This window comes from Drosophila virilis, chromosome 3 (assembly GCF_030788295.1).
Source record: "Drosophila virilis strain 15010-1051.87 chromosome 3, Dvir_AGI_RSII-ME, whole genome shotgun sequence".
NCBI classification, from domain to species: domain Eukaryota; kingdom Metazoa; phylum Arthropoda; class Insecta; order Diptera; family Drosophilidae; genus Drosophila; species Drosophila virilis.
The window spans coordinates 7,695,960-7,711,645 of NC_091545.1; the positions used below are offsets into that span (position 1 = coordinate 7,695,960).

A 15,686-nucleotide genomic window follows, 5' to 3' on the forward strand; every position below is an offset into this window, starting at 1 on the left:
CTTTGACAATTTTTGTTTACAGGGTATACATGAGGAAAATCAAATATGCGCTTAACACGAAATATTCAAATTTTCTGTGCGTTCGCTTGGTACCTATTTTATGTGAGTTTATTTTTTATATGCTATATAATTTTGCCTGCCGGCAACATTCGACTAAGCGACTTTTCAATAACAAATCGCTGCGAGTCGTTTATTTGTCGCCCTTGCTGCCGTTGGAACTTTTGCGCTGTCGGTGCTGTAAGAGCTCCTGGTATTGCTCCATGGAACCATCCTCATGCTTGGACGTGAACTGTTGTTGTAGTTGCTGCTGCTGCTGCTGCTGCTGCTGCTGCTGCTGTGAGGATTTCTCATCGCCGGCTTCCTTGGTGTCGTTGCGCTTTTGGTCGCGATTCGATTTCTTGATTTTATCACGCACGCGTTTGCCCAGCCTCGAGGCAGCCAGCACCTGGCTAACCTTGGAGCTCTTCAGATAGCGTGTGCGCCAGGACTGTTCACGAATTTTAAATGCTTTTAGTTTAAGATGCGATATATATTTATTGGCTTCTGGCTATTACCTCCGAATTGGCTTCCTGTAGTTTCTCGTGATCATCGTCGCTGGTGTTTAGCGATATGACGTCGTTGTCCTCCTCATCCGGCTCGACTAGCTTTTCGGGTGCCTCGCTCTTGACCTTAACAGCTGGTTCATCTTCCACTTTGGCCAGCTCTTCAATCAGCTCCAGATCTCCGCCTATGGAAATGATATCGTCGTTCTGATCCTCATCATCTACAACGGACGTGCTCAGCGGCCGCTCTGACTCAGTCACTGCCTCATTGGACTCCACAGTGGCTGCCGGCACTTCTTCAGCTGGGGCTGCTTTTTCGATTGAAGCCGCATCAGTTGCCACTGATACTTCTTTGTCAGCTTCCGATGCTACTGCCGGCTCCTGGTCCTGCTCGACCTTGGCTGCGGGCTGAGTTTCAGTTTCATTTTCGCTTTCCTCCCTCACCTCTCCCTCTTCGGGCTCGCTTTCCTCAGCTGGGGCTGGTTGTGGGTTCGCTGCAGGCGCCGGTTGCGTCTCAGCTGCCGTTCCTGTTGCCTCCGTTTGCTGCTTGTCCGGCTGTTTGCCTTCATCATCGGTGCTGTCACTTATGAGCAGTGTTTCCGGCTCCGCTGGTATGGGTATCACATCCGGCGAGGCCGAACGCGAATTGTGCTGTTCCTGGACGGGGTCGGGCGCGGGCTTTGGATTATCCTCCTTCTCCGGCGACTTGGTGGAGGTGCGATAGTTGCGCTTTAGCTTGATCTTCTTCGGTGGAGCTGCGGCTTGTTTTGAACTGCTGCCATTTGTTTGTACCTGCGGCTGCTCCTTGTTGGCTAACTCGCTGGACTTTCGCTTGCTCGCACTAGAGCTCTTGTGACTGCGCCGCTCCTTATCTGGCAGCTTCTTTGACATCTGCTCATCGTCATCCGACTTCACTTCGATCTTTGTAATGGGTTCCATGGCCAGCTGGGAGCGAATAGCACGCGCACGCGCCTGCAGCTCGAGCAGCTCCAGAACACTGATTTGTCCATCCGCTGGTTTATGGAGTTTACAGAGACATAGAAAGGTTTAAGTATATAGCTTCAGTTATAGTAGGCAGTTGCTTCCATTCAGTATTTGCTTTGTATTTTTTTCAACTTACGTTCCTTATTTTCATTGGTTTTATCGGCTCTTTTAGCGCTTGATTTCCGCAATTTCTTAGCTGTAAAAATTTTCAAATTAAGCAAAAGCATTCAGTTATAATTCAAATTGACTGCACGCCATGGCTGCGACGGATGAAGTAGACAATGTGAGCTTGACGAACACGGAAGAGGGAGAACAACAGCCCGAAGGTGAAGTAGATCCCGAAAAGTTTACGGTACGTCTCAATGGGCAAAAGGACTTGGAGCAAAGACTACGCGAATTTAAGGCTGCTTGCGACGCGCACGAGAAGCATGCCCGTAAGCGTAGGAGGCGTCGCTACTATCACATTGGTCTGCTGGCCAAAGTGGTCATGGAGACGACACACGATGAGCTGCGGCGCATGCTGGAGCACGGCACCTACACATTCCACGTGGACATGGTGGCCTTTAAGCCAGAGGAACTGGCCACCATACTGGATACGCTTAACATCGCCATAGCCGCACATGCGGATGAGCGCGAACTGAGGACAGCCACGGGCCTGGCCGTAGAGATAAATGGCGATTGTTGTCGTGTGGGTCGCTTGCGGAACAACTGCACCACAATGCTGGCACGCGGCTCTGTGGTCACGCTAACCACAAATCCAGCCTATCGCTACGCTGGCTTCCGTGAGATTGTCTACGTCATCAATCTACGTGCCTACCTCAGCTCAATACGGCTGAATGATGTGCTGCTAATTGGACGCGAGGTGCGCTGCCGTGTGGTCAAGACGCTGAACGAGGCGCTGGCTGTTCTGATCATCGATGCGGGCCTGCTGACCTCGTACGATTTCATTGAGCTGCCGCGTCAGTGTCATGCCCTGCAACCGGAAGTGTACCCAGATCTATTCTTGTCCGACCTGCAAACGGCCACAGCGCTTAAGGCCAACTTTGTGGTGCTGCCCAAGATTCGCTGCAAGTCGTTTCTGCGCGCTGTCCGCACGGCCATTATGTCGGACTTTGATATGAAGCTCATTGGCTGCATTGACTTTGAGTATGTGCGCAACAATATGCTGGATCTGCTTGGCATTATCAAGCTGTTGGACTATATCTGGATACCGGACATGTTCAATGTGAACTGCTGCGTGTACAATTACATCATGGAGGATGCCCTGCCCATTGCGCATTGCCAGAAAAAGCCCGTCATTGGCACTGTACCGCTGGAGCGTTGCAACGACTTCAAGCGTTTCGAGCTGCACGAGTTCCTCTGGAAAATCGACACCATACACATGCAGAAGAGTCCGTGGTGCAACAAGTATCCCCTGATTGTGAAAAAGCTTATGCCCATTCGTGACTATCGCGTGGGTGTGGTCCAGACGCAGCAACAGGTCAAGAGTATACTGACCTCCTACCAGACGATTGTTAACTTTATCATTCGAACAATTGCCACGATCGAGTGCCAGGCCATATTTGTGTTCACCAAGTGTGAGAATGCGAGTGTTGCGCTGGCGCGCTCGGAAATCTATTGCCCGGTCTATATGATGATGCCGCTCAACAGTGATGACGATGAACAGACAATTAAATGCAAATTTGATTTGGCCCGTGCGCTGCATTTGAGACGCAATACGCATCCCGTTTTATATACGCCCGATCTCAATGAGTGCAACTATAGCCCCATTGAGTTTGGGGTGGATTATATGCGTCGCAAGGGCTGCCTGGAGGTGGGCGATTTTGTTGTCACCTTGGAGGTGGGCAAAGAGGACGATGAAAATATTGTATTAGGCGTCGGCGAAGATGTATGCATCTTACGCGCCTTTTACGTGGCACCGGTGTTCAATTGCGAGAAATTCAAATATGGCACATGAGTCCGTGTGCAGATTAATTCATGACGTGCAGTTGTAGAGATAACATTTCTTATGATACATCAAAATTAAATGTATATAATGAAGTTTTAAATGATATTCCTAACCGGGATTGTGGTGGCGTGTAGTATGAGTGGATGGACTTACCTCGACGTGACTCATTGCCACCAATATCGCTATCCGATGAAATCTCCTCCAGCGAGATGTGTTCTGCAATGCCATCGTTGTGAGTACATGTGAAGTAAGAATGGAGGCTTTGCTTACCATCCTTGTGCTCCACGTCCGAGTCCTCTGAGCTTTCCGTGTCGGTGGGACAGCGCGTGTCTGCAATAATCGACTTTAGACGTTTGGTAGATATGCAAAGCAGCTCGTTTAGGCAGAGTTCCTCGATTTCATCCAAGCTGGTTTCCTGCAAGGGATTGCGCTTCATAATTGCTCTCAATTTTGTTTTTTTGTCATTCTACCTTAAGAAACTCTGGCGCCAGATTCATAATCGTCTTTGGCTTCAGTGTGCCAAAGATTTGTTTGACCAGCTCGAGGCGGTCATCGATGTAATGGGAAATGGGTTGAAGTGTGCGATCTTCCTCAGATTTCTCCTTCTTTATGGTTATTGGCTTGGGTATTTGATCGCTTTTAATACGTTTTTTCGAGCTACTCATGTCGATTAATTGCAATTCAATATAAAATTAGAGCAAATCAACTTTTTGTTGACTTTTGTAAAAAACTCCGAAAAAACCAAAAACAGCTGCTTGGCCAGAGTTGCCACTCTCGTGGGCTAAATTGACGCTGTTGCTACACTGCTGTGGCTACAGCTGAGATTACAACTTTAGCAAATTGTGTTTTGGATTGTGTTGTGTACAAATCAAGTCGTGTGTAAATTATAATCAAGTGACCGCAAGTAAGTAGCAAAAGGCTTTGTTGTAAAGTGTCGAGTTGTAATAATAAAACGTAACCGGCATGCCGTTCGTAACATATTGCCAATGACAATGTTACTCGAATTGCCTTAAACGCGTGCTTTGGTAGTAACATTTTGACTGCGAGAACAGTGCTATTTGGCCATTTCGTAAGATATTTGCCATTTGAAAACATTTATTACATTATTTATTTATGGCCACATGTAGTATTTAACTGGGTTTTCGCCATTTGTATGTTTATTGGTATTTATTAACTTTGCTAAGTTTGGTCACATCGCTGGCCATATGTTCATTTGCTAGGCGAGAGAGCACGACGTGAGAGCGCGTCGGTAAAAATAGTTTTTCGTTTTATTAAGCGGACACCGCAAAAACAATAATACCGATACAAAACTACAACAATGTGTGTGCTTTACTAAAGTGTTTAACCAATAAAAAAAAACTCCAATATGTAATACGATGCTAAGCATGAATACCGATAAAAAGCACTTATAAAACACAGTCAGTGCAAACGTACAAAGCTGCCTCCCCCTACCCCGCCCATTACATGCATATTTTGACGTTTGACGAACGGGGAAAAAAAAATCACAGCACAAAGCAATTAGAATGAGCATTCCGCGTGGTAGCAACAGCACAACGCTAGATCTAACGCCGCTGCTCGATGCCAGCAACAACAGCGACGACAGCGACAACGACAACAACGGCAAGTCCAATGGCGCCCTGTTGAATGCCTCCAGTGTCGGCTCCAAGGAGCTGCGTACCAGTCACAGAGAGCGGGAGAGGGAAAAAGAGGAGGCAGATGCTGCACTCTTTGTGAAGAAAGTTGGCAGCGCCGTTTTCTATGGCATCTCCTCCTTTATGATAACCGTGGTAAACAAGACGGTACTGACCTCATACCACTTCCCATCGTTCCTATTCCTCAGCCTGGGCCAGCTGACGGCCAGCATTGTGGTGCTGGGCGCCGGCAAACGACTCAAACTGGTCACGTATCCGTCACTGCAGCGCAATACGTTCGCCAAGATCTTTCCGCTGCCGCTGATCTTTGGCTTCAACATGATCTTTGGCCTGGGCGGCACCAAGGCGCTCAGCCTGCCCATGTTCGCTGCGCTGCGACGCTTCTCAATACTGATGACCATGTTGCTGGAGCTTAAAATCTTGGGCGTGCGGCCCACGACAGCGGTGCAGATCAGCGTCTATGCCATGATTGGCGGCGCCTTGATAGCCGCCTCCGATGATCTGTCCTTCAATATGCAGGGCTATACGTACGTGATGATCACCAACGCGCTAACCGCCTCGAATGGCGTGTTCGTGAAGAAGAAACTGGACACCTCCGAGATTGGCAAATACGGCCTGATGTTCTACAATTCGCTGTTCATGTTTGTGCCCGCCCTGCTGCTCAACTATGTGACGGGCGATCTCCAAAAGGCCATGGACTTTGGCAGCTGGAATGATCCAGCATTTGTGGTACAGTTTCTGCTTAGCTGCGTAATGGGCTTCATCTTATCCTACAGCACAATACTCTGCACCCAGTTCAATTCGGCGTTGACCACCACAATTGTCGGGTGTCTCAAGAACATATGCGTCACCTATTTGGGCATGTTCATTGGCGGAGACTATGTCTTCTCCTGGCTGAACTGCATTGGCATCAACATCAGCGTGCTGGCCAGCCTGCTCTACACGTACGTCACCTTCCGGCGGAAACAGGCGCCCGACAAGCAGGCAAATTTGCCTAGCTCTCGGGGAGAGAACGTCTAGTCTCTGGAGAGTTGGAAAGGGAAGGAGCCCGCGTCGCTTGCACTGCTGCCAAAGCCATAAATGTTTTATGTACCCATAGAGAAAGAGTATCGCGAATTCGACTTGAGACCAACACAAAATGAAGCACATTGTTAACTGTCAACTCTGAACTGTACATATGTAGTTATGTATTTAAAAAGAAATACTTATATTTAAGCACTTATGTAATTTAAATGTCTTTGTAAATTTATATACGCAATTGCTCAGCCACACACACACACACACACACACGCACACTCGCACACAATTATATTATTGTGTGTGTGTCAGCATCAAAGTGTCATAAGTTTAAAGAAAACACAGACGAAAACCTCCACATAATAGTTAATTAAATATATAAATATACGTATAATAATACATCCACAAACGTAGCCAAAGTGTTCAATTTTGCGTGTGTAAATTGAAGATAAGATAAGAAACAGACCCCGAGATAAGATCTGAGACGCATGTAAGTGCATATGCTCATTAAAATTGTGTATGTTAACTGTTTTGTGTCTAATTGGAACAGATATAAGCCAAATATGACAACTTTCATGTTTGCTACCAGTTATTCTTTTCGCTTTCAAAAACATGTCTTCAATTTGTCATAAGCTTCTTTGCTGTTATCCGACTTTCTTTCATTTAGATCTAAATTGGATTGACAACTAGAATTTTTAAACAATTGTCAATTTAAATAAACACCCAGCCAAATGTTAATGATAGTATTTCAATCGAAATTGTAACAAATAATCGAGAATTTGTAAACCTTTTTTTCGGATCGTGTATTCGCACATTTAAACTGGGATTTTTTCCATCTATAGTTGGAATTTCCCAATATCACAAAAAGTAATTATTGTCATAAAGTTAGCTCTGATTATCGGGCAGTCAATCAATCAATCATTCAAACAGTCACATATACAAAGTATATTTTGTTTGTGAATTCTTTTATTGCTTCTGCTTAAAAAACAATCTAGTCCAATGCGGTCTGTAGTTTGAACAGATGAAACGGAAACTCAAGTTCCCCACAATTTAGACTGGGGCTGATAAAAATAAATAAAAAATAAACCCATTTGTATACACTCCAAATAGTTTTCAGCTTCAGCTATTACGCGCTTATCTTTCCCATGCAGCAGTTCTTATCTTGTCCAAATATAACTAAACTGTGAATGTTTGTTTAAATTTCTTTATAATTATGTATTTTCTGTATTGGGCAATCTTAGAAAATGTTCACGTGTTCATTGTCTCAATTGCTCATCAAGAATAATATGAAATAAAAGTTAATAGGAACAGAAACGGCAGCCGGCCGCCCGGGTTCAGCGCATTTTGAAGGTTCAATTGTGCTTATAAACAAAAAAAGTTAAGAAATATAAAAGTATGGAAAACCGGTTGCCAGATTTGCTTCAGTCTTTAGCCTTAACCGTTGTGGGGCGGCAATATTTACTTACGAATCTCTCGACTCGCTATAGACAAATTGTTTACTTGAATCTCTGGCCCGAGGGGCGCTGGGCGGAGGGGCTATTATTGGAGCCACGTACAAGCGTGGCTTAAACTACCGACTGAGTCTTCAGGGTCGCGCTTAGGAGCCAAGTCACACATACATAATTAGTCAGCGCCGCAGCTGATGAGGTCAACGATGTGTACACTTGCTGGCGGCTTCTATTGTTAACGTTTAACGTCATTTAACCATGTTTAACCAACAGAAATGATGCAGCGCAGCTGGCAAAGCTGGCGGCGAGGCTTGACCCTCGGCCTGGCCAGCAGACGCAGCTATGTGGCCTCTGTGGAGGCACCATCAACGCCGCCGGAGGAGCTGGACGCCTTTGAGCGTGACTACCTGAAGCAGCGCATAGAGATTACACCATTTCAGAAGCTGCTCCTGGGCGCCGGCTCGTCCATTGCCTCATTGCTGGATCCGCACAGGTGAGCAGAAATATTTACGCTGCAGCAGAAGCACTTGGTATAGACATTTTTTAGGCACGACATGATTGCCTGCCTGGGCGAGACAACGGGCGAGTCTGCGCTCTGGAATATTCTGGACAGCATGCAGGCAACCGAGGAGGGGCGACGCATCCTGAAGGATAAGCCACGCATCAACACCAAAACCATTGACTTTAAACGCTTGGAGGCGCTGCCGCCGAACACATTTGGTGCCACCTACGCCAAGTTTCTCAAAGATAACGTAAGTTGACACTTGTTAGCGATTACACAAAATTTATGTTAATGAGACGGAAGAAGGTCTCTTCGACCCAATATAAGTCTGTCTGCCTGTGTGCCTTTAAAAACAAGCTAGACACTAATTAATATTTATATGTGGTTAGCTTTGAGTGCGAATAATTCGCAACGCTCAATTTAACTGTTTAAGTAATAAAGTTAAACATTCTTCTCTCTTTTACACTCTCTCGATTTTACACTCTCGCCTCTCTATGCGATTTTCATGATTTCATGCAAGGTTTCTTGGAGATTTCAATTTTAAGAATTTTTTTTTTACCACACAGAAAGTGACGCCTGATTCGCGCATGGAGGTTCGTTTTCTCGAAGATCCAAAGCTGGCCTATATAATGACGCGATATCGTGAATGCCATGATTTGGTGCACGCAGCACTCGACATGCCGACAAACATGCTGTGCGAAGTGGCGGTCAAATGGGTGGAGGCCTTGAATACCGGTCTGCCAATGTGCTACGGCGCCGCCGTGTTTGGAGCTGTACGATTGCGACCCAGGTAGAGTAACTTATTACCGTTTCACCTGACATTCTAGGGTTAATTGAAAAGTACAATACAATTGAATTCTTATCTGTTTTCAGGCAGCGGCGAGAGTACTTGAAACGCTATTTGCCGTGGGCCATTGAAAATGGCAAGGGTATGAGGCCACTGATGCCCATCTATTGGGAGCAGCGTTGGGAGCAAAATATTCATGAGTTACGCTGCGAATTGGGCATTAAACCCTTGCAATAAAGTTTGTTTTCTTGTTTTAAATTCGATTGTTTTTCGTTTGGTTGAGCGGGCATATCGAGCGCAGTCGATCGCCGTCTATCGATAAACAGCGATCGTCCGCGAAAACGGTCTGGCAACGCTGTTTGCCGTGTTTGGTTTGCTGATGTGTAGATGCGAGGCGCTAATGGATAATTATTTATTATATTTACAATATGGCTGAGAAATTTAATGGCTTTAGCCACGACGAGATACTAAAAATAACAGGAGCGAAACAGGGCAATAGACTTAACATCGAAGCAGGTAAATTTCGAATCTTATTAAAGATATTGCCAAGCTTGTGTGTGTGTGTGTGTGTGTGTGTGTGTGTACGTGTGTGTGCTAAACAAAACAAATGTTATTATACATACATGCATGCATATTTATAGCAAAGAAAGCGCTCATAAACCAGCCCGGTATCAAGCGGATGCCGGATAAGATCTTCCGGCAGGCGGATCAATTGCGAAAGCACCAGCAGCTAGCGCAGCAGAAGCCTCAACAAGTTGCCGCAGTCAAGGCCAAATCGAGAACAACCACGCCCACAGAAGCGGAACCAAAAGCAGCGCCCACTCCCACGCCAAGCGATGGCGACAAAAACGAAGAAGAATCTCTCAACTTGGAGCGCGGCCTGTCTGACTCACTGGTCGAGGCGCTTTACTGTGGCTCTGTGAAAACGTTGTCGACAAACGGGAAATCAACGCCCGCCGCGGCATCTGCCACGTATGCGGCAGCTGGCGACAGCGAGCAGACGGATGACAGCTCAATTCTGAAGGTAAGCAGCACGGACGATGATGCCAGCATACTGCCCAGCACCAAAGATTCAACGGACGACAGGCTCAGCACGGACTCGCCCTTCAAGGGCATTTCGCTCAAGGACTTCGAGCAGCATCGCAAACTGATCCAGGAGCAGAACAAGCAAAAGAAACAACTGCTCTACCAGGCCATCGAGCAGCATACGCAAAAAACTGCAGCGGAATCGCGCAAAATCGAAGAGATACGCCACGAACTCTCCAAGCTGGAAAGCGATCTTGCCGTGGATGTTGCTCTGCTGCGCAAACAGATTGACAATGCTTGCATTCACTTTGCAAATGTGGAGTAAGTTCTTAATGTGCTTAATTCTGTGAAATATTTATGGCTAATGTGCTGCTTTTTGGCAGAAAACAGTATATAAGAATTGAGGCTCAATTTCTGAAGGCAAAAATGGATCTGCACAATGCGTCCGAGAAGAAGGAGCTGCTTACGGAACATCTGTGCACGGTTATAGCTCACAATGAGGATCGCAAGGCGCAGAAGCTGACGGAATTGATGCAAAAGGTGGGCCTGGCGCCAACTGATGACGAGCCAGCTCCAGATAATAATTGAATATAGCGAATTTTTACGAATCTTTGCACAGAACAAAGCTTGTTTAGATAGATATATTTACATTGATATTAGCGTGTGCATGTTTAGAAATATATATATTAAGTTTTTTTAGTTTTAAGCAGAAAGTGCAAATTTCAATAATTAAATGTAGTTCAAAATGTTTTTGCTTGTTATTTTTGAACAAACTGGCAACGCCAAACGCAAACGCTGCAGCCCTGGTAAACCAGCTGGCGCTCAGTTAGCAAAATAAACGTGTGCGAGGTTTAAAACATAAACAATCATTATAATTGAAAATAAACAGCGAAACATAAAGAATGGCTGGACGTGGGCGTGGTGGCAAAACAGGCTCGCTCACCGCTGAGCAGATGCAAGCGCTGGGCTGTGTGGGCAAAGATATGCCACAAGTCCAATCGGCGCCGCCTCCGACGTTTCCACCTTTGCTCAACAAACCAATTTCCTTAGAGGTAAGCAAAGATTTCATAAATTAGATTCTCATTAATATACATCATCGTTCAGACAACAGCATCGCAGAACTATCAGCTGCTCTGGAAGGAAGACTTTTTGAATCGCATGCGCGACTCGCCCTACTATATCATCTCAGCCAGCCAGGAGAAACTAAACACAAGTGTCAAGGACTGGCGCGAGGTAGGTGCCCATAGATTCAGGCATTATTCCGGTATTAGCCGTAACTAAAACCTTGCAGAAAGCTTTGGAGCGCATGAAACATAAGGCGTTACCCGAGTTCAACTACAAGGCAATGCCGCGGGAGCTCAACACATCGAGTCGAAAGCGACGGGCAGCAGAGCCAAGACCCAAACTGTTAGCCAAGAAGACAAACATTGAGGACAGACTGAAACAGCTGGAGCAGAAGGAACTGAAAAGCAGCGGGGAGAACGAAAATGACGAGATTAAGCAGGAGAGCGACTCGGAGCATGACGATGAGCCCGAAGATCCGGAAGCAGCGCTGGACGATGAAATGGACGAGGAGAACGACTATGCCAACGATTACTTTGACAATGGTGAAGCCTACAACGAGGAGGATGACAACATGGACGATGGTCCCGTATATTAAACAACAAATAAACAGTCCGTTAAACAGTGTTTGAGTTTGTGATTTACTATTCTTCCACTTTACGCTTATTTAACACATAATTATTTGCAATGTACGTGAACAGATTGTTTGCCCACAATCTAATCGAAGCTGCTGGGAGCGCTGTAGTTGAAATGTATCAGGCCCGAAGATTTTACCTATAAAAATCCATGCATTATTATTAAGCATTCCCAGAGCTGATGCGGATGCGATGATGTTGCCACTTACGAAGCCAATGGTGCCAGCCAGCACCAAAACACCAGCCAAGAGGGTGGCATTGTATTTGGTGTTGTTGCGGCTCTGCTGCTCCTGCCAGTCACCAGCTGGTATGGGGAGGTCATTCATGGTGGAGTGCTTGTGGTCGCCACCGCCGTGGTAGGCGGCACGCGACATGGCACCAGCTGCCGAAAGGGATCACAAATTTGAAGTCAATAAATACAAGTGGACATGACGACGCAGGGGCGGTGCATTGATCACATTATGTAAGTTTTAAGGTTAGCAAATGTAGCTCAAACTAAGTGTCAAGTAATTGCACTCACCATTTTTGAACAGCAGACCCTGCTTGACGATGTGTTTAACCAACATGATTGCTAAAATGTTGCCGAAAATGTGCAAAATATGTTTTTATAATTTCGATATTTTCTTCGCGTAAAAACTACTCACCAATAGCTACTTATGTATCGGCCAGTGTAACCGTGTTCGAATAGCATAAAAATACTGAGCAATAGTGAAGCCGCGCTAAGTTGGCTACACGCAATTATTAGCTCGCGTGAAGTTAGCCGCATTAGCGGTGGTGGCTCATTGAACAGCTGTTTTTGGCGGAGGCGTTCTTCAATTTGGAAACAATTATATTACTGTAATAAATAATTGCAAACGAGCCGCTGCCAACATTCCGTAGCCATGCTAACCATTGGCACCTTGGCCAACATCAAGCACATACTGCAAAAGGAGCTCTTCAACGGCAGCGGCGAACGCCTGCTCTCCGTGGTGACGGTGACGAAGACATTTAAAAAGAAAGACAAGCGGGCCTGCTACCTTTGTGTGCTGACGACAGCGCCCCCAGTGCCGGTGGTCACGCTCTGCCTGGTCAAGCAGTACGAGCAGCGGGACAGTGAGTACAAACGCAAGCGCAGCTGGCAGCTGGACGAGATTAAGTGGATCGATGGCCGCAACGAGCAGTTCGAAACGCACGAGTTCGACATCCAATTGGAAAAGCTATACAAGTGGTACGCTCTCAATTTGCACGAGCGGCAGAACTTTCTCGCTGTGCTCAACAGGCAGATACAGAAGTTTGTGCGTGGACCGCGAGCAGAGTTCCGCAATGTGCCCAGCGCTTGGCTGTCTGAGAAGTCGCCAGAGAAGATAGCTGCGGGACGTGCGGGAGCCGCAAATGCCACTCAAAAGCCAGCAAATACGGATGATGAGGAGGACGAGGAGGAGGCGCAAGAGTTTACTGCGCTTACCGATAAGGAGGCCAACGAGCTCGGCAAACTGTTCTCGGAGTGCGATTTTGCCATTAAGGATGCGGAGCAATTCATTGAACAACTGTCCAAAGAGCTGCATGATTTGGATGGCGTAAGTCTAGCTCTAGCAAGCAACCCACCTCCAATCGAGGCTAATCCTTATTTTTTATTTATCTGCAGGCCAATATGCAAAGTGTGCTGGCCTCGGAGCAAAAGGTGCTCAAAATGATGGAGCACATAGACAATGCTATAACCGAGGCGGATAAGTTTGAAACGCGCCTGGATTCCTATGAGGACATACTGGGCCATGTCAAGGAGACCATGGAGAAAATAGGCGGCAAGAATGCCATGATCGAAATTGCCAACAACAACAATATCAAATTAATGAAAGAGCTCAACAAAGTTATTGTATGTGCGAAAAGTATATACCCAGGTTACGTGTTAAACTGAATTCCTGTTGCTTTTCAGAGCCAACTGGACTTGCCGCACAGCCAACAGCAGGCGTTAGATGAGCCCGATTTGAAAACCGCAGCCGGACGCAAGGCAGCCATTGCGGCAGCGCAGTGTCTGCAGCAGGCCATGAACAGCGACATTGATCCTGCGCTGCTACGCCTGGAAGCCGTGCAGGATCAGCGCAAGCGTTTCGAAAAGTGGAAACAAAAGTTTTCGGCCACTGTCAGCCGCTTTATGAACAACCTCTTCATACATCTGGGCAACGAAATTGGCGACATGCCGGTCACCAGCACCGAACTGACGCTGCCCAATCACTCCAACGTGCACCGCGAGCTAACGCCGTACACGGAGCTGATGCACTGGTCAAAGGCTATGGATCGTAAGACCTACGACGGCCTGATGCGTGTTTACACGGCATCGCTGAGCAAGATCTATGATCGCGATGTCAGGAACTTCTTTAACCTGGTAGCTATTCAACCTCAATCCCGAAAAACATGATCTTAAAATATCTTCACGTTTCAGGCCAAGATGCAGGTGTCCGACAAGCTGCGAAACTCGCGTGAAGATCTGGACATGTCCACCTCGTCGCGAAAGTCTGCCGTCTCTACAATTCCCTATGGCACGCTGGGCATTAATCGCGATCAATGGGGACCCGGTGTGGATAGTGCCGATCGTGTGCGTTTCGATGCGCTGCTGGAGAAGGTGCTAGCCGAGCTGGAACCGATTGCCTTGCAGGAACAGTTGTTCTGCATCAACTTCTTTCAAATGGATGTGATAAGTCCCACAACGAAGAATACACAAACGACGCTGGACATGGAGAAGGACAAGGGCATGGAAATGTCGCAGTCGTTTAACGCCTCAACTGCCTCACCCACCAGCGCGAGCACAGACGCTGGCGGAGTCCCACAAAAGCGCATTGATCGCCAAATCAATGAGGATGTGCGCAAGCTAATGATGGGACTCTTTGGCTGTCTGGAGCCCGAGCTGGTTAGCTTCATTCAGAGCTTCGAGCGTGTGGATAGCTTGTAAGCCACAAATATTATATATATATTGCCTGCATACAACTAATCGACCCTCTTTTCCTAGCTATTCTCTCTATGTGCTGGTGCGTCTGACGCAGCATGTTATGTCCGCCCAGGACACACATTCCTTTCTCAGCATGACCTTTGCCTCGGCCTTGGTGCAGGTCAAGCGCAACTTTGATCGCTTCATGCAGCAGCAGCTGCAGTCCATAAAGGAGGCTAAGCTTCCCAAGCGTTCAAAAGCCATTTTGCCGTATGTGGAGAACTTTGAGAACTTTGCACAGACGGCGGAAGGGATATTCCGCAAGTCGGATCGCCGCACCGATATGGAGAAATGGTACCTGCAGCTGGTCAATGCCATATTCGAAGGCATCAGCATACACTCGCAGGAGCATCCAAAGACGCCATCGCAGGTGGTGCGCATGGAAAACTACCATCATATGTACGCTCTGCTGGCGCAGCTCAAGGTGCCCGGCCTGGATGCGCTCAAGAAGGAGGCCAAACTACGCTACAACGATGCACTCAAGGCATATGTGACGCAGTACTTCGGCAGGCCGCTGGAGAAGCTAAACGTAAGTGGTTGTCGCAGTGGATACTTCAATAGTGTTCCTACTAACTGCTTCTATGTCCATTCTAGCAATTCTTTGAAGGCGTGCAGCAAAAAGTGGCGCAGGGCGTCAAGGAGACCGAAATAAGCTACCAAATGGCTTTCTCCAAGCAGGAGTTGCGCAAGGTGATCAGCCAGTATCCGGCGCGCGAGGTGAAAAAGGGCCTAGAAAACCTCTACAAAAAGGTGGACAAGCATCTGTGCGAGGAGGAGAATCTGCTGCAGGTGGTCTGGCATGCCATGCAGGAGGAGTTCATAGCCCAGTACAATTATCTCGAGGAGCGCATACAGAAATGCTATGCGGGCGCCATGATCAATCTGGAGTTCAACATACAGGACATACTCGCCTTCTTCTCCGACATTGCGCGCTCCCACTGAGCGCGCGCTGCTCGGAAGTTTTACTTTTAAGTGCAATAGTATTTAAAGCGATGTGTTTTTTTTAAGTCAAAAATATACGCGCACATAATTAAACAGCTGACTCTTCAAAGCTGTGCGAGAGAGTGAAAGAGCAGGAGAGAGGTGGAGAGCCAGATGAAGAGAGATCTCTGGGAGAGAGC

At 47.0% G+C, this 15,686-nt stretch overlaps 8 protein-coding genes across 9 annotated transcripts; 6 read left to right on the top strand and 2 right to left on the bottom strand.

Moving 5' to 3' along the window:
* Window positions 1–64: 64 nt before the first annotated feature.
* LOC6622258 (protein bangles and beads) lies at window positions 65–4,139 on the bottom strand. Its single transcript, XM_002046664.4, has 6 exons — window positions 3,945–4,139; window positions 3,745–3,889; window positions 3,628–3,690; window positions 1,663–1,722; window positions 555–1,555; window positions 65–487 (listed from the first exon to the last, which is right to left on the bottom strand). Exons 1-6 carry the CDS (start codon window positions 4,137–4,139, stop codon window positions 191–193), a joined length of 1,761 nt encoding a protein of 586 aa, XP_002046700.1. The 3' UTR covers window positions 65–190.
* Window positions 1,718–3,579, top strand: LOC6622376 (uncharacterized). Its single transcript, XM_002046665.4, has one exon. The coding sequence runs from the start codon at window positions 1,783–1,785 to the stop codon at window positions 3,481–3,483; it is 1,701 nt and encodes a 566-aa protein (XP_002046701.1). The 5' UTR covers window positions 1,718–1,782; the 3' UTR covers window positions 3,484–3,579.
* Window positions 4,140–4,247: 108 nt separating the features above from the next.
* On the top strand, window positions 4,248–9,138 carry Coq4 (Coenzyme Q4). The gene is made up of 5 exons (XM_002046667.4): window positions 4,248–4,378; window positions 7,865–8,084; window positions 8,139–8,343; window positions 8,660–8,883; window positions 8,967–9,138. The coding sequence occupies exons 2-5, from the start codon at window positions 7,867–7,869 to the stop codon at window positions 9,115–9,117; spliced, it is 798 nt and encodes a 265-aa protein (XP_002046703.1). The 5' UTR covers window positions 4,248–4,378; window positions 7,865–7,866; the 3' UTR covers window positions 9,118–9,138.
* Window positions 4,675–6,669, top strand: frc (fringe connection). The gene has a single exon (XM_002046666.4). It carries the CDS (start codon window positions 4,998–5,000, stop codon window positions 6,144–6,146), a length of 1,149 nt encoding a protein of 382 aa, XP_002046702.1. The 5' UTR covers window positions 4,675–4,997; the 3' UTR covers window positions 6,147–6,669.
* A 95-nt stretch (window positions 9,139–9,233) lies between the features above and the next one.
* On the top strand, window positions 9,234–10,656 carry Gorab (Golgin, RAB6 interacting). Of its 2 annotated transcripts, none has more exons than XM_070208360.1 (3): window positions 9,234–9,396; window positions 9,522–10,227; window positions 10,297–10,440. In XM_070208360.1, the coding sequence occupies exons 1-3, from the start codon at window positions 9,309–9,311 to the stop codon at window positions 10,301–10,303; spliced, it is 801 nt and encodes a 266-aa protein (XP_070064461.1). In that variant the 5' UTR covers window positions 9,234–9,308; the 3' UTR covers window positions 10,304–10,440. The 2 variants fall into 2 exon arrangements, with proteins under 2 accessions (XP_070064461.1, XP_002046704.1); XM_002046668.4 differs by having other exon boundaries at window positions 9,235–9,396; window positions 10,290–10,656.
* A 57-nt stretch (window positions 10,657–10,713) lies between these two features.
* Polr3G (RNA polymerase III subunit G) lies at window positions 10,714–11,595 on the top strand. The gene is made up of 3 exons (XM_002046669.4): window positions 10,714–10,958; window positions 11,011–11,139; window positions 11,198–11,595. Exons 1-3 carry the CDS (start codon window positions 10,809–10,811, stop codon window positions 11,564–11,566), a joined length of 648 nt encoding a protein of 215 aa, XP_002046705.1. The 5' UTR covers window positions 10,714–10,808; the 3' UTR covers window positions 11,567–11,595.
* Window positions 11,586–12,354, bottom strand: COX7B (Cytochrome c oxidase subunit 7B). Its single transcript, XM_002046670.4, has 4 exons — window positions 12,248–12,354; window positions 12,124–12,174; window positions 11,813–11,985; window positions 11,586–11,742 (listed from the first exon to the last, which is right to left on the bottom strand). Exons 2-4 carry the CDS (start codon window positions 12,167–12,169, stop codon window positions 11,686–11,688), a joined length of 276 nt encoding a protein of 91 aa, XP_002046706.1. The 5' UTR covers window positions 12,170–12,174; window positions 12,248–12,354; the 3' UTR covers window positions 11,586–11,685.
* Window positions 12,355–12,364: 10 nt separating this feature from the next.
* Window positions 12,365–15,600, top strand: Sec3 (exocyst complex component Sec3). The gene is made up of 6 exons (XM_002046671.4): window positions 12,365–13,159; window positions 13,228–13,455; window positions 13,516–13,965; window positions 14,023–14,525; window positions 14,587–15,094; window positions 15,160–15,600. Exons 1-6 carry the CDS (start codon window positions 12,485–12,487, stop codon window positions 15,505–15,507), a joined length of 2,712 nt encoding a protein of 903 aa, XP_002046707.1. The 5' UTR covers window positions 12,365–12,484; the 3' UTR covers window positions 15,508–15,600.
* Window positions 15,601–15,686: the final 86 nt, after the last annotated feature.

Excerpts from the sequence above, each read along its gene's own strand:
- LOC6622376 (XM_002046665.4), top strand. The coding sequence starts at position 1,783 with ATGGCTGCGACGGATGAAGTAGACAATGTGAGCTTGACGAACACGGAA.
- LOC6622258 (XM_002046664.4), bottom strand. The coding sequence starts at position 4,139 with ATGAGTAGCTCGAAAAAACGTATTAAAAGCGATCAAATACCCAAGCCA. Across the intron at positions 1,556-1,662 it reads AACCAATGAAAATAAGGAAC|CGGATGGACAAATCAGTGTT; the intron begins GTAAGTTGAAAA and ends TCCATAAACCAG. Across the intron at positions 488-554 it reads TACAGGAAGCCAATTCGGAG|TCCTGGCGCACACGCTATCT; the intron begins GTAATAGCCAGA and ends ATTCGTGAACAG.
- frc (XM_002046666.4), top strand. The coding sequence starts at position 4,998 with ATGAGCATTCCGCGTGGTAGCAACAGCACAACGCTAGATCTAACGCCG.
- Coq4 (XM_002046667.4), top strand. The coding sequence starts at position 7,867 with ATGATGCAGCGCAGCTGGCAAAGCTGGCGGCGAGGCTTGACCCTCGGC. Across the intron at positions 8,344-8,659 it reads CCAAGTTTCTCAAAGATAAC|AAAGTGACGCCTGATTCGCG; the intron begins GTAAGTTGACAC and ends TTTACCACACAG. Across the intron at positions 8,884-8,966 it reads GCTGTACGATTGCGACCCAG|GCAGCGGCGAGAGTACTTGA; the intron begins GTAGAGTAACTT and ends ATCTGTTTTCAG.
- Gorab (XM_002046668.4), top strand. The coding sequence starts at position 9,309 with ATGGCTGAGAAATTTAATGGCTTTAGCCACGACGAGATACTAAAAATA. Across the intron at positions 9,397-9,521 it reads TAGACTTAACATCGAAGCAG|CAAAGAAAGCGCTCATAAAC; the intron begins GTAAATTTCGAA and ends GCATATTTATAG. Across the intron at positions 10,228-10,289 it reads ATTCACTTTGCAAATGTGGA|AAAACAGTATATAAGAATTG; the intron begins GTAAGTTCTTAA and ends GCTTTTTGGCAG.
- Polr3G (XM_002046669.4), top strand. The coding sequence starts at position 10,809 with ATGGCTGGACGTGGGCGTGGTGGCAAAACAGGCTCGCTCACCGCTGAG. Across the intron at positions 10,959-11,010 it reads ACAAACCAATTTCCTTAGAG|ACAACAGCATCGCAGAACTA; the intron begins GTAAGCAAAGAT and ends ATCATCGTTCAG. Across the intron at positions 11,140-11,197 it reads GTGTCAAGGACTGGCGCGAG|AAAGCTTTGGAGCGCATGAA; the intron begins GTAGGTGCCCAT and ends AAAACCTTGCAG.
- COX7B (XM_002046670.4), bottom strand. The coding sequence starts at position 12,169 with ATGTTGGTTAAACACATCGTCAAGCAGGGTCTGCTGTTCAAAAATG. Across the intron at positions 11,986-12,123 it reads GGGTCTGCTGTTCAAAAATG|CTGGTGCCATGTCGCGTGCC; the intron begins GTGAGTGCAATT and ends CCCTTTCGGCAG. Across the intron at positions 11,743-11,812 it reads TGGCTGGCACCATTGGCTTC|GTAAAATCTTCGGGCCTGAT; the intron begins GTAAGTGGCAAC and ends GGATTTTTATAG.
- Sec3 (XM_002046671.4), top strand. The coding sequence starts at position 12,485 with ATGCTAACCATTGGCACCTTGGCCAACATCAAGCACATACTGCAAAAG. Across the intron at positions 13,966-14,022 it reads TCAGGAACTTCTTTAACCTG|GCCAAGATGCAGGTGTCCGA; the intron begins GTAGCTATTCAA and ends TTCACGTTTCAG. Across the intron at positions 15,095-15,159 it reads GGCCGCTGGAGAAGCTAAAC|CAATTCTTTGAAGGCGTGCA; the intron begins GTAAGTGGTTGT and ends TGTCCATTCTAG.